This window comes from Podarcis filfolensis (assembly GCF_964270895.1).
Source record: "Podarcis filfolensis genome assembly, chromosome: 5".
Classification (NCBI taxonomy): Eukaryota; Metazoa; Chordata; class Lepidosauria; order Squamata; family Lacertidae; genus Podarcis; species Podarcis filfolensis.
This window is the reverse complement of record NC_139608.1, coordinates 38,281,927-38,297,471: the sequence shown is the minus strand read 5'-3', so window position 1 is coordinate 38,297,471 and position 15,545 is coordinate 38,281,927. Positions and strand designations below refer to the sequence as shown.

At 40.2% G+C, this 15,545-nt stretch overlaps 1 protein-coding gene across 12 annotated transcripts in view; it reads left to right on the top strand.

Annotated features, from left to right (window-relative positions):
• MAP3K13 (mitogen-activated protein kinase kinase kinase 13) overlaps window positions 1-15,545 on the top strand; it is a 43,931-nt gene that overhangs the window by 11,748 nt on the left and 16,638 nt on the right. For 3 of the 12 annotated variants that reach the window (XM_083616250.1, XM_083616257.1, XM_083616258.1), the window contains 7 exons: window positions 642-779; window positions 1,702-1,929; window positions 10,005-10,579; window positions 12,908-13,091; window positions 14,626-14,817; window positions 14,937-15,095; window positions 15,271-15,429. In XM_083616250.1, coding sequence (XP_083472376.1) covers window positions 10,078-10,579; window positions 12,908-13,091; window positions 14,626-14,817; window positions 14,937-15,095; window positions 15,271-15,429 — 1,196 coding nt within the window. In that variant the 5' untranslated portion in view covers window positions 642-779; window positions 1,702-1,929; window positions 10,005-10,077. Of the gene's footprint in view, window positions 1-641; window positions 780-1,355; window positions 1,930-10,004; window positions 10,580-12,907; window positions 13,092-14,625; window positions 14,818-14,936; window positions 15,096-15,270; window positions 15,430-15,545 lie in introns of those variants that run through there. The other 9 variants (XM_083616256.1, XM_083616251.1, XM_083616254.1 and 6 more) reach the window with 7 other exon arrangements.

Below are 15,545 nucleotides of genomic sequence, written 5' to 3'. Positions count from 1 at the left end.
CAGATAAACCATGAAGCAGCAAAGCAGCCACAGTCTCCTCTCTGGGAACTTTCATGTTCCTACTAAGGCTTAGCATCACATGCAAACTGGGACTATAAGTTCTTAATTCAAAATATGGTGATGGTTTGGGAGTCATAAAGATACTGGTTCACTTCAGATGTAATACCAATTGTTTGGTGTTTCATGAGCAAGCCTTAGGCTTGTGTACCCCCTTTTCTTGCCCTTTCCTTCTTCTGTACACACTATGTATACACTATTTTTGACAGAACTAGGAAGTACAGGAAGGAATTTGAGGGAGGAGGGAGTGTATGATCCCAAGTTTTGTTGTGTGGTTCCAAACTATGGCTTGGAATTATGGTTGAATAGAGCCAGTGAGACACTGAGCTAGTACAGTTCACATAGCTGCATGAGGACAGGGTTTTTAAAAATATATTTACTAGTTTACAGTATATAGAATCTTATATAATGTAAACATCATAGTTATATTTTGTTGAATTTCATATTGTTGTATTTAGGGAATCCCTTGGATTCAGTTCTCTTTGGAGGACCATGTGAAAAGTATATGCAGAGCCTGGTGCAATTCAAGCCAAAACGTTCTTTTAAAAAATCTTATTAGTCTTGTTTTATTTGGCTATTTTCAGATAGAAGAATCCAGTGTTGGAATGTCTTACTCTTGCTCTTCGAAGCTGCACTGAGTGTCAGCTTGGTTTATCTACCTTGAAGATAGCACAGCTTGAAGAGAGGGCATGGGATGTTGCTGTGCCTGGAACAATGATCAGGTACCAGAATGAACCTTAGATTTAGAATGGAAATAATATTAATAGGTGAGAATTACAGTAGCTTACTTTTTCAACATACAGCATGTGAAATGTTAGGGTCTGTACCAACATAACTCTACAGTTCTGGAGGAAAGGTGGGATATAAATCTCAATAACAACCGATTATATACAGTTCTTTAAATTGCACCTAACACTTCAAATGTTGTCCTTTGGGAGGAGCTGCCATTTTCAAAAGAAAGTTCTAGGTTTCGCTATATTTATTGTTTACTGTGTTCCCTTTATTATGCATACAATCCTATATTATTTTCCTTTTATATACTCCTCAAATCTGAGTATAATGTTTAGTTATTAACTTGGGATTGGATACAGACTTAGTTATGCTTGGAGTAGCTCCCCCTGAAACCAATGAGGTTGTTATGCTAACTTAAATCCCATCGATTTCAGTGGGTCTTCTCTAAGCACAATTAAATCTGGATCCAACCCTTAGTGTCACGGTGTATGCTTGAAGTAATGTAGGTCTCTGGTTAATGTACTAGTTTGCTTATAGCAGATATCAGATATTTGATAGGTTTGTCATGCAAGATCTATTTGGATGGCTGGCTTTGCTGTGATATTGTATGCACTCATCATATAATGAAGGGAGAAAGCTTTTCTTTTTTGCAGCTTTTCTACATGCTGTTCTAATATTCGCCTCACGTATCAGCATTGTTTTCATTATCATCCGGTCCCACTTGCCCCACACCCCTCCCAGCTGGCAGGGTCTGTATCATAACCCTTTGATGCTGTGTTGCAGGGGTTTGATTGGTAGCATCTGCCTGCTCTGTGATGAGATTCCTCTGAAGAAAGGCAGGCTGTTGTTGCCTGATTCTGATTGGCTGTCCCACCTGACTCTCCTCTCCTCTTCCCCCCTCCTTTTTCAGAGCACACACCACAGCAGGCTGTATTCTGAAACCTAAAACAGCCCCGTATACATCCATTCATGAATCTGTGACGTCAGTAGTGTCTGTGTTCTCCTTTGCAGCGGGGTTGCAGGATTGTGTGGGTGGAATTTCCTTGCTGTATTTTGCAGATCAGGTTTGGGTTTCGTTTTTCTGCCGTCCACATCATAACGCATGAAAATGGAGCAGGATTGTAGAAATTACTCACCACCGTAAGTATATTAACAAAATCTGTCTTCCTTCAAGGGGCTGCGTTTGCAAAATGACCGATGTTACCTTCCTGCCTTTTATTTCAGAGGGAGCAGATGGATGGTGCATTTGGGGTGTGAGTGGACTGGAAAAAATGCTGAAAGACACTATATTAAAGCCAAGAATTTTTCTGTTTCTGTCCATTTACTTCTTTGTAGAGCAAACATAGACATGTTTCATTTGCTGTTTTAGAGGTTGATCTGGAGGTTGTGTAATGGTCCTTCCCTCTTTTTAAAATGGGAGAGAATGCATTTCTGTGGCTGTCTGAAAAGGCAGAGATTGCAAATAGCAAGGGGGGAAATTGCAACTGATCTTAAAACAGGAGGCTTCTCCCTCTTCCCACGTCCTTGTGAAAATGTAATCTTCAATGGTGGTGCAGCTTTTTAATAAAACTTAACATGTTTGTCAATATATTTTGACTGGATTTGGGAACAATTTAGGTATTAATGAGAAGTTTAATGATTAAATCCTTCCATAGAAATGAAAATGGCTTCTTTTAGCATAAAAAAATAATTAGGTATAAAGTCCCAATGATTTACTGTTTACCGAGATTATCCTTATTGAGGTTTGATTGTCCTGCTTGCTAGTGAAATCAGTGAGAGTTCATACGGAATGGCAATGTATCTTACCCTTGAATCTTGCCCTTTCAGAAATTGTGGAAAAAAAGAAGTACCAGAAGTGACAAAAACAAATGTCAGGCAAATGCCTTGGACCTAATAGTTCTGGCTCCACTTCATTTTTAATGCTCCCATCCTAAATTACAACATAGTGTTTTCCTGAGTTTGTTGCTGAAATTGGAAATACATGTAAAGCTCTATTTTTGACTTTGTGCCTAGAATAAAAGACGAGTGTAACAAAAAAAGGTGAGAGTAATAAAGCAAGAAAAGTAAAAAACAAAAACAAAAAACCACCCTACAACCCTGGTTTCCATGTTTGGAAAAGAATGCATCTTACCCTTTCTCTTCACTGGGACATCCATCCCCCTGATACCTGGTTGTCTTTGTTACTTACTCTCTGGGTTCACATGCCTCTATGTTTCAAAGTACAGTGGTGGAAACTGAATGACAAATTTCTATTCTTACACAATTAACTTAAATCCATTCTTAATTGATGGGAGGGGACCTTTATGCTTATTTATAGGCATTTAATATTACAACAACTGCTTAATAGTAGAGTTTTTTTTAATCTGTGGCTAACTTTTGAGATTGTAATAAGGCTAGTGCAGCTTTGATTTGTGGTTTGTATGTTAATTAATTCCAAAAAGTGAAGCTTGGCATCTTGTTAATCTCTTCAAATGGATTATTGACAAAGAGCATTGCATCTCTTCTGTCTCTTGTGGTCAGCAGAGGTCAGGATTTTCTCTTTTTTGCACTACTTGCTACAGGAAGGGTCAGTTTCCTCCTGTGTGCAGAGTTAAATAGAATTCCTTAAGTATTAAAGTTCATTTTAATAATTCTCAACTACTCCAGAGAAAGTAGCTTCAGAGTGTTTACTCTTTTTCTGATATTTTTCTGATAAATTTCATGTTTATCATCGGAACTAGAAAAAGCATTTAAAATTCTGTCAGAATAATTTTTTTAAGCCAGCAGCCCATTATGGCATACAGAAATTGCTAAGTTCAAATTACAGTTGATCAAATGACCAGGATTTTTCCAATTCTTCTTCCATTGTTTTGCAGATATGCTTTAAGTGAGTTGGCATTAATGAAATATTTGACCATGTTTATAAACTTGTAAGATGTAAGGCTTATTTCATCAATTAAAATTAATTTTGTTGTTCAGCTTGTGGTCCCGGTCGAAATACAAAAATTCTGTTGCATCTTTGGAACTCTTAAGGACCAAAGAAACAGTATTTGTCTTAAGGGTGTTCAGAGTGTTACTAAAAGCTTTAAGAAGAGTAAAAAATAAATTAATAAAATTTTCTGCCTTCAAAAAATCCAGCAACTGTACATGTGGAAATAGGGTACTATTCTATAATTTATTTTAATAGCAATTTTGGGGAGTAGGGGGCCAAGTGCCCATCAGTTTGGAATCAAAATGGGGCCACTCCAAAAGGAAGGTTGTTGTAGTTCATACTTGGTAGAGTTGCTCCCTATAAGTATATAAGCTTGTAAATTAAAAGGCAAAACAAAAGAAAATAAAAATAAAATAAAATAAAATAAAAACAGAAAAAAAAGAAAATAAAAACAACAGCCTGTTAAGTTTCACGTGGGTGGGGGGGACTGATAGGAGGGAGGGAAGATAAGGAAATTAGACTGCTTATGCCTTTATCAGATTACACTAAGTTTCCCTGGAGTTGGGGTTGGGGGGGAATACACATTATGAGGTTAAATTCCCCTTTCCTACTCCATAGACTGTCTCTTACTACCCATAGCACCTAACTATAGAATGAATAAGTGCATGTATAAATGCCTTTCCGAAGGAGGAGAATGACTTCAGACAGTATTTTACTATGGCAGGCATCTATTTTCCATACTGTTGTGTGGATTGTTATTTGATGGTGATATGTGTGGTAGTGAGGAGAAGATGATTGCTTGATGGTTCTGCCTTGGCATCAAAGAATAGGTGTTTGTATGTGTGTGTGGGGTAGGGTAGACTACAGTACCACACCATCCTACATTTCTCTGATGAAAGTAGGGACGTCCCATTCCATAATGATAATTTTACTATTTATACATCTTACTGAGTTGCACCAGCCACTCTGAGCAGCTTTCAATATCTATAGAAACAGAATTAAACATTACAAACTTCCCTATATAGGATTGCCTTCAGACAGCTTCGGGGTCGGATAACTCCATACCCTCCAACATTTCTCCAATGAAAATAGGGACAGCTTAAGGAAAAGTGGGACATTTCAGGATCAAATCAGAAACCAGGACAGCTTCTCTAAATCAGGGATGTTCTTGGAAAATAGGGACACTTGGAGGGTCTGCTGTACATATATATCTCCATATTAGGGCTGGGCGATACATAGTTTTCAACATTGTGATGTATTATCCACTAAACATTGTGCTATACCGATATATCACTATGTTTGAAATAAGGATGTAACTATATAGAGGTGAATGGGGTAATGTCCTAGCAACTTCTACTACTTAGGGGTCTGAAACTGATACATTTTTACTTACTTTTAAGTATTTTACTTACCTTTAAGTATTGAGACAACTGATATTTTATAGTACAGAGCAACGGGGCAGAAGAAATGACCGGCTTCACAGTTCTTCCCATATCATGATTTTTTACATAACACACACACACACAGTGATTCGCGATATATTGCCATGCCAAATATTATGAAACTGTTATCACGATGTGAACTTCAGTACATCGTCCAGCTCTATTCCATATCTCATGTATTTATGGTGTTTATAACAAAATTCTAAATAAAAGAAACCCAAAAGGTTGTATCCATTTGTTGCCCTGTTATAAAGGCTTTTGTTCTGGTGAGAGATGTCGACAATTGGAGGAGGAGGGAAAAGCAATATGTTGCTGATTTCTCCCTCTTTCTTACAGTCCCCAGTGCCCCCTGAAAATCTGTTCTGGACAGTCCACCAACCTTCATAACAGATTTTCAGGGGGTCCTGAGGGCTGCAGTGTAAAAAGGGACTGGCAAGAACTTCCTTCTGTCCTCTGTAAGTGGGTGTCTCTCTCTGGAGAAACAGCGCTAGGAGGACCATTGTCAAATAGGGAACTGACATCAAATGGGTTTGATGTCAGTTGGCTAACCAGGCTCTTAAGCAATGGTTCGATCCTCAATTAGGATTATTGTCAGTAAACCACATTAAACCACAATTCTCCATTTTGGAAATATTCAGGAACTGGGTTTAATTTAACCAGGTCTGCCACACTTTCAGAAAGGAAAATCCCAAAATATCCTATGTGTTCTATTCGGAAAGAGTTCTCTTTAGGAGATAGTTTGTGGTGAATAGGTTTTGATGGGTGACTTTTACATGCATTTTTTGTCAAAAAATTAAAGCCAATGGCATGCTAAAAAATTACTTGCCTCTCTTCCCCCCATTCCCCAACTCAACTATGAAATTAAAAAGAAATAAGATTTTTTGTCATGCTCTGTAAGCTGTATGACAAATTTGCTATCCCACTTAGGCTACTGCAGTAAAATTTATAGTGTATATAAATGGAAGGCATGTAAAAAGAGGTATTCTGAGTAGCTTCTGCCAGGAACTTTTATTGGTTTCATATCTTAATGTGACAACACAAGGAGCTGAAGAGAGCTCTTTCTGCCTGCATAATTGGTTATATAGAGAATGCAAAGTGGACCCCTTCAGGGAGAAACAGATTAATGAAATGTGTGATAGTGGATTCTCATTTTCATACTATACCTTGTAGTGTAAATATCAGTTCAGTGTTATTTCTATAATAATAATGAATGTGCATTTCCTTTTCTAACTTAACTTTAAAAAATACTGTGTTTGATATTACCAGAAGTCATTATGCAACCTTATTTATTTTGTGTGACACTCGATTATGCAATCTAGAGCCATTGGACTGTGAACATGAAAATGCTCTGAATGGAAACAATGCTAAAAATAACTTTTATATCACATGGGAAGATCATACATATAAAATGTATTGTTTACAGAATAAAGGCAACATTTTCTTGGGCAATTGAAACTGAGCTTTTATTTGTGTGAAGAACAGCTTATCTGAGACATATTTTTTCAGACTGGGGGAGCAGAATTCAGCCCTTCTGTCAATTCATGTACAGATATGTAATTAGCTTTGGTTTCTCCAGTGCCAGAACAAAGATGTAAACATTTCTTCTTCTTCTTCTTGCTTGACAGAATTACAAAATAAAAGTTGTATCTGCAAAAGGGGGGCTCCCAGAAGCATAATAGTGGAACATAACATGACAAATTAGAGGAGGAAAGGCACATATAGATGTGCTCTCAGTGGTAGTTCAGCTCCAGGTTGTGAAACTCTTCTGTCTTCCAAAGTTTGCATATTCCAGACATGCTTTAAGACCTTTTTCCAGGGATGTAAAGTTGATTTCAGCAGTTGTATCTTGAAAACTGGTTTAAAATGTATATTTTTAACGTATCTTAATTTTTTTTTTTAAATTGTTACTCATCTCCAGGTTTATATAGATAAGTGCATAAGGCAAATAAGGTTTCTATCCCTTGTTTTGAATATAAATCACAAACAGCTGCTATAGATGTAACCACTTTGTAAGGGTGTTACATAATATGGAAAGACAGCTATAGTATAACAATACTGTATAGTAAAACATAATTGGAGGAACTGGATTGTTCATATTCTAGTAAACGCAAGTCTCCTGTAAGATCAGCTTACTCAAGTCCAGCTTTTTCTCCACTGTTAGTTTCAGCCTGCTTATATATAGCTGTCGGTTCTCCTTCAGTTCAGCCTGTCTTGTCTTAAGGAACGACTGTGTTCTATGTTAGACCACTCTAAGCTGGGACTAACAACCTAGTAATAGTAAAACAGATAGTTGAAGAGAAGATCATTCCTATGTACCTCAGTAATTCACTTTGTCAGTAATATTTACCTTTAAATGGGTGAAGTTCACACTTGTCCTTGCAATAATGCCTGAGTAAGTCCAAACTCATACAGTAGCCCAGTAGAAATTACCTATTTATAAAACAGGTGTGGGGAACCTTTTACCCTCCAGATATTGCTGAGCTATAACTCCCACTACCCCTGGCTATTGGCTGTGCTTGCTGGTGGGAGTTGTATCTCAGCAACATCTGGGGTGATTGGGTGTCCAAGGCTCCCCACACCTTATATATAGAGTTACAACACAACATACCATAGTTTTCCCCTAAATGCACACTTGTTAAAAATTTGCATTACAGTTGGGCACAATTGTTTTGTTTTTTTTTTTTTTTTTTTAAATAATATTTATTGAAGTTTCCAAAATACAGAAAGAGAAGAAAAGAAATTATGAAGATACATTCAGAACCTTATTTTCAAACATCCACTTTCTGGGACTCCCCCCTTCCCCCACCCCTACCGTATTCCCCTTTCATATTGTTGTTTCCACAAGTTCTGTTTCTGATTTAAAGCACAATTTATATACCCCATTGTTCAAATTTAAATTTATACAAACCTTATGCAACACCCTTGATAAAAAAAAGCAAAAGATCTCTCCCCATAGCCCGCCCCCTTTTCTTTCCACAATGTCCCCCTTTTTTCCCATTAAAGTAAAAGCACACAGAATAAAAGTATAAAAAAATAAGAAATATATTAGAAAAAAGAAAACCAATTCAGAAAATAGTTGCAAGCCTTTGGATTCTAATTCTCCCTCCCCTTCCCCGGTTTAATTTCCCTTATCCTCCAATCTATGTTTCCAGCCTGGAAGTCTTAAGTCCATCAATCCCATTTTTCCCCCAACTCCTTGCAGAATTATTTCCCATTTTTAGGATTACTTTTTAAAAATTAATTCCTAAATCTTTAAAAATGTCAAATTATAAAATTCCCCCCATTGTTCTTTCAAGGTTATAGTCCAGCTTCCTCTTGTTCCGCTGCTAAAACTTTCTTATTCAGGAGTTTAGTAACTCTACATGGGTTGTTGTTATTCAGGAACAAAAACTTGCGTTCAGTCCCTTCCTTCTTCAGTAAAGTATTCTGTTGTCTCCTTTTAGTCTAAACACCCTGTAGACGAGATTCAGTTTCAGTTTTGCAGCTTTCCCAGGAGATAACCAGTTCTGTGAAATTCCGAAGTGTTGTATTTTTCCCGGCTTACGCCCATCTTTGTAATGTCCCGAAGCTCCTCTAGGGGGGTTGTTGTAACTTTGTTTCCAAAAATCCGATTGTTCTCCGTATTTTCGCCATTTTGTATTCAAGTCTTAACAAATTATATCAAGTTGTAACAAATTTGACCAGCAAGGTCCTTGTAATAAAATCCTCTTTAAAATTCCGACTTTGACAGCTACTTTGACAGCTGTCAAAATCACCGGCTCTTTTCACCAGGCTCACTCCTCAATCGCCCCGGTTCCCAGGGAGGGGGGTGCATTTTCCTTCTCCTTCAATTCTTCCTCCAGCACAATTCTTGTACTTTCCCATCATGGAATTCTTGATTTTAGCAAAGATACCGTTCTTTTTGGGCCTTGGCTTCCCAATCCTTGTTTTAAAATGTCTACAATAGGGAGGGGGACTGACTTCCTTTTTAGATCCCCCCCCGCTCGTCTCAAATCCAAAAAATTTTTCTTCTTTTAAACCCGATTTCCAATTTACTCACGGGTTGTTGTTAAAAGTCCAAATTCTCAATGGAAGAAGTCAGCGCTCTCCGCCGGATGGCATGCGGCTTCGCTCGGCAGGGATGGCAGAGGACTCAAAGCACCACGCTTCTCCCCGGCACCCGATCCGTAGCCTTTAAAAAGGCTCCTTCACGAGTCGGGAGGGCGCTAGCGGTGCTAGCCGAGTCTCCAAGTCCACGGCCCCCGTGGCCGTGGTTTCTAAGGGTCCCCGCATCGCCGGTGCGGTAAAACCCAGCCCCTGCCGAGCCGGCTCCCTCCGGAGCTCGGAGGGAGTCCGCCATTCGGCGATGGCGCCAACCCGGAAGTCGGGCACAATTGTTTTGAATGGCTATTATGATAACAAATCCATTTACAAAGTATATCAGCCTTGTTTAACTTTAATTTTAAATACCTAATTCTATATTAATAAAATTGTTGTTTTACGATGCATGGAATCACCCTATTGCAGCTTGGATTTTTCATGGCAAGCTATGTAAATACTTCAATAGTTTTGTCACATGAGCCTGTTTGGTTTCGATGTCAGGTGGCTTAATGTGACAGATGGGCAAAGTCCAGCATGCAATATATTGCTGAGAGATACCACAACTGTGGGAGAACAGTTGTAACTTCAAGCAATTGCTACTTCTGTTGTTGTATGAAAAGTTCCTTGGGACAGGATAGCCTTTTTGTTAGGAAATGAACCCTTGGGCTTAATCTGAAGAATAAATAGGTAGTTTACATCAGTTTATTGTTCATTTAAAATATTTGTCTCCAAATGTAATCAGATATATGATTCTCATAACCTTTCTGTGGTTCCTTTTTCAGGTGTTGTGGCCACTTTCTACACTGGGAGTGAGCACTGGTGTTTGTTAGAGCAATATCTTTGACTGTCAACTCCATGCACACCCACAGTACAATGACCAGTTCTCAGGAGCCCCTGAGCTGGTCTTCCTCTACGACTGTGATCGCCAAGACCCTCAATGAAGATAAAGATTTCGCTAGGATGCATGGAGAACATATACCCAGTGGTCTCCATCCTTCATCTGAGATCATAGAAGACGTACGAGACAAGGGCTTACTTCATAGCAATGCATCAGAGAACATGAGCAGTCCAGTTGCCACAACAGTATTGACCAGTGTAAGTGAGGATTCGAGGGACCAATTTGAAAACAGCGTGCTACAGTTAACAGAACAGGATGAATTGGAAACTACTGTTCATCAGGGCACCAATGATAATATACCTGGAGAGACCAACAATGGAACAGAAGATATCAAGATCCAGTTCAACAGATCAAGTAGTGGAAATGGTGGATTTCTTGAAGGACTCTTTGGTTGTTTGAAGCCTGTATGGAATATTATAGGGAAAGCTTACTCCACTGACTACAAGCTGCAGCAACAAGGTAAACCTAAAAAGTCAAACCATGTATTTTTGTGGCTTTAAAAATGTTCTCAGATTTAAAGGAGGGGAAAGTATAGCCTCTGGAGTGTCATAAAATTGCAGTAGCCTCAATCTCATCTATTTGAATTTATGGATCAATGTTTCCTATCTGACTCACCAGTGCTTTTTTTCTAGAAAAATAGGTGCCTGTACTCACCATGAAGTTGTTAACACTAAGTGTCTCACACTTTTTAACAAAAAGAAAAGAGATGCCGAAGCTGTGGACCCTTGCGTACCCCCTGAAAAAAAGCACTGCCACTCACCTTTCATAATGTCTAAAAATAAGGCAGTCCCAAAACCAAACAGCGATTTCTGCTATTCTGTGTTGCTTCTTGTATTGGGTCATTTATTGGACACCTGGAGCAGTGGTGTAGGATTGGTTGTCGATGCCCGGGGTGGGTGTGCCGGGCAGGCACCAGCCCTTGCCACTGCCGTGATCCCACCCCCACCAGAGCAAAGCGGGGCCCTGCTGAGTTGTCTGCCCACCTGTGCAGGGGGAGATTGAATGGCCAACACTGCCCTTGGTGGGCAGAGAGGAGCGCCAGGCTGGGCTGCACTGGGGTTGCTTGCATGGTTTGCGCCCCCACATAAATTGTGTGCCCAGGGCCATGGCCCCCCAGCACCACCTACACTATGCCCCTGATCTGGGGTATTATTTTTCTACCCTGGGATGGGCCCAGGACACTACCCCTATAGGACCGGGCGAGCAGAGCATAATTACAAATAGCTTAAGAAGCACACCTGTGCCAAAAGGAGAGAAGTCATCTACTATTAGGCAAAGGAGAATTACTGACTTCTTTAAAATTGACAACCCACCAAGATCAGCGTTCCCCCCTTCTCCATTGTGACTACCTAAACCTCAGTCAATTCCTCCCCCGTTCTCCCTTTTAAGCTGGAACATAGCAGGCTGGAAAGGGAAAAAATCTGACCCGGACCTTGTAAAACTAATAAACTCACACCAAATAATTCTCTTGCAAGAAACATGGGAAGAGGGGAGAGTAGATATTAATGGTTTTGATGTTACATCATTACCGGCATGCCCGTCTACTAAAGGAGGCCGGCCTAGTGGAGGATTAGTTATAGCAATTTCCCTGAAAATACAGGCAAAACTCACGCTTGTAAATGCTTCCACCTTTGCAATTACAGCCCTGATTACGGGGAAAAACTTTGAACTTGTTATAACAAATGTTTATCTTCCTCCTGGAGGCAACACTGCAGACTTATACAATAAATGGGGAATCTTGGAGGAACATCTTACCCTTTGTCACTCCAAATACCCCAATATACCCAATGTTATTGCAGGCACCAGCCCTTGCCACTGCCGTGATCCCACCCCCACCAGAGCAAAGCGGGGCCCTGCTGAGTTGTCTGCCCACCTGTGCAGGGGGAGATTGAATGGCCAACACTGCCCTTGGTGGGCAGAGAGGAGCGCCAGGCTGGGCTGCACTGGGGTTGCTTGCATGGTTTGCGCCCCCACATAAATTGTGTGCCCAGGGCCATGGTCCCCCAGCACCACCTACACTATGCCCCTGATCTGGGGTATTATTTTTCTACCCTGGGATGGGAGGGGGGATGCGGGGATGACTGCATGCAAAATCTCTTCCTAGGTGTGGCAAGATCATATTCTTAGTTGTTCTTAATAATCTTTAAAGCAGGGATCCTCAAACCAGATCAAGAAACAAATAGTCTGAGCTCCTTAAAATGTGATTGAAGCAAAACAAATGTGCATTTGTTGTGCATGGAAAAGCTGTGCTTGTGGGGCTGATTTGTGGGGAAGAGCTCCATGTACAGTGGGAATGAATACTCGGAGCTTCTTTGATTAAATGAATGGGGCCCCTCCTGTTTGTACAGAGCTGAAGGTGACTATCACTTGTGCTCTCAAATGTTTGGTGCCCCTTGTAGCATCACCCCTGAGCACCAAAGGCAATTTCAGAGTCAGCTATCCCTTACTTTACTGACTTCCAGTCTGGAAGCACTTCCGGTCCAAAGCACCTCTAGGAGTAGAACATTTGGGATATTTTGGTTGAAGAGATACAGTGTTTGTCCTTCTATCTCAGTATATTTATTATGGGAATGCTCACCTAGTTATTTCCTGGGAAGCTTAACAGCTGATGAGAGCACTAGTGCTTTCTTTTCTTTTAAAATACAATATTGTCTAGATGTGAGCATTTTGCATGCTAGCAAAGTTCAACAGGGCATCAGACTACAAAGGCACTAACTGGTTGATTACTCTGAGGCTTGACAAAAGGTAGCTATAGCAGTCAGAATAACAATGCTTGTTTCTTATCAGATACATGGGAAGTTCCTTTTGAGGAGATTTCTGAACTTCAGTGGTTGGGCAGTGGAGCGCAGGGAGCTGTTTTCTTAGGGAAATTCAGAGCAGAGGAGGTGGCCATCAAGAAAGTGAGAGAACAGAGTGAAACGGATATCAAGCACTTGAGGAAGTTGAAGCATCCCAACATCATTGCTTTCAAGTAGGTCATACTTTGCTTATCTTGACTCTACAACTAGACTCATATGCTATATGTCTTCATGTCCTGCTAAACTGTGTTGTGGGTGGCACTGTGGTCTAAACCACAGCCTCTTGGGCTTGCCAATTGAAAGGTTGGAGGTTTGAATCTGTGCAACGGGGTGAGCTGCCCCAGCTTTTGCCAACCTAGCAGTTCAAAAGCATACCAGTGCAAGTAGATAAATAGGTACCGCCGTGGTGGGAAGGTAAATGGCCTTTCTGTGTGCTCTGGCACTCATTGCAGTGTCCCGTTGTGCCAGAAGCAGTTTAGTCATGCTGGCCACATGACCTAGAAAGCTGCTGTGGACAGACACTGGCTCCCTTGACCTGAAAAATGAGATGAGCGCTGCACCCCATAGTCGCCTTTAACTTAACAATCAGTGGTCCTTTACCTTAAACTGTGTTCGGGTTACAATGGTCTCCTTCTGTCCTCTAAACAGTAGTTCTAGCTGGAAAGTCTCAACTTCAAGGTTATTTCTTTAGCCATGCCTGCTGATGGTAAAACAGAATCCTTATATTAATTGACTATCCTCAGATGATCAGATATTGGTGAGTGAACAAGCCGGCAAGTGTCACTTAATAGTTGCTTCCTTTTGTAGTTTCCAAACAAACCAGAATATTAAACCAGCTTTAAACTAAGGCTTCATATCCTTGCTTGTTTGGGAGCCGTTAGCCATAGTTTCCCAGTATATAAATGGAAACCGTAGTAAACTGAAACTTCCTGGCTTGCTTCCAGTTCATATGAAGGGAGGAACAAAGTTGCTGTTTATGGATGCATGGTACAGTGGTAACTCTGGTTGCAGACGGGATCCGTTCTGGAGGTCCGTCCAGATCCCTAGGTTTTCACAACCAGAGAGACCACTTCTGTGTATGTACGTGTGGCAAAAACCCAGAAATATACTTCCGGTTTTGCCGGTTACCTATCCCAAAGTTTACGTAACTGGAGGGATACGTAAGCGGAGGTAGGACTGTAGTTGGATAACATGCTTTGTATTCTGTGGAAGCCTGAGTTCTTCCCAATCCATTATTGCAGCAATTTTTAAAATTTTATTTCCCACTCCTTTCTTTGTGAAAACTTTATTGTTATGTGTGGAAAGAGTTTTAATGTGAGCTAATTCAGCAGCATTTCATCCTCCTGATTCTGCCCCAAGACTCTGAATAATAATCAACGCCACCTCATGAAATTCAATTTTAGAATGAAATAGAATGTTTAGAATGAAATAGCTCTGGGAAGACATTTCATTATTCCACTTACTATTCTGGTACATATATGACCACTTAATTGGTGGATAAAGTGAAAATAATGTGAATTTATTTGAAGGATAGAATGTGAATATGAATAAATTAAAAGAAAGAGTGATTTGGTCTCAAGGTGAGAAGTACTTTTACTGTCCAGGAGAATTAGCAATGGACAGCACTTTTCATTTTGTTTCACTTGCATGTTCTCATTATTATAAATGTTGTTGTTGTTTTTAATCTATAGTTCTTTTTTATGCCAGGGGCGTTTGTACTCAGGCACCGTGCTACTGTATAATAATGGAGTACTGTGCTCATGGACAGCTGTATGAGGTGTTGCGAGCCGGTAGGAAGGTCACACCTCGCCTGCTTGTGGACTGGTCAACAGGGATTGCTAGTGGAATGAACTATTTACATCTTCATAAAATCATCCACAGAGACCTCAAGTCGCCCAAGTGAGTTGTTAGCATGTGGGGAGTGTAAGACAGAAAATGAGATTTGACCTAAATTGTGGTTGTGAGTTGGAATTACATTCAAACTTTATTCCTCATTTTTCCCTTTTTTTTCTTTTCAGTGTATTAGTTACTCACAATGATACAGTAAAAATTTCAGATTTTGGTACTTCTAAAGAACTCAGCGATAAGAGTACAAAAATGTCCTTTGCAGGGACTGTAGCTTGGATGGCACCAGAGGTGATTCGCAATGAGCCTGTCTCTGAAAAGGTGGATATTTGGTGAGTAATGCATTAATAAGTACTTGTCAGTTTCAGTGTTTCCAACAGAACTTCTGAGACAAACTATGTTCTCATGACTTAGCATCACTAGCAGCTTTGCTTTAGAAGATCTGAGCCTTAACTTCCCTGTTATATACAGTTTTTTCTGATTTTTATCTCTCTCATTTTCTATCAGGTCATTTGGAGTAGTTTTGTGGGAGCTTCTCACTGGAGAGATTCCATATAAGGATGTCGACTCCTCAGCCATCATCTGGGGGGTAGGCAGTAATAGCTTGCACCTTCCTGTGCCCTCCACTTGCCCAGATGGATTCAAGATCCTTATGAAGCAAACATGGTAAGGGTTGTTCTGTCCACACTGAGCCCAGCTGGTATTGTGCACACTCCTCTTCCACCCCCAGTACAAAACGCCACAGTATGCCCACAAAATGAGAGTGAAGGATGAGATCTCTG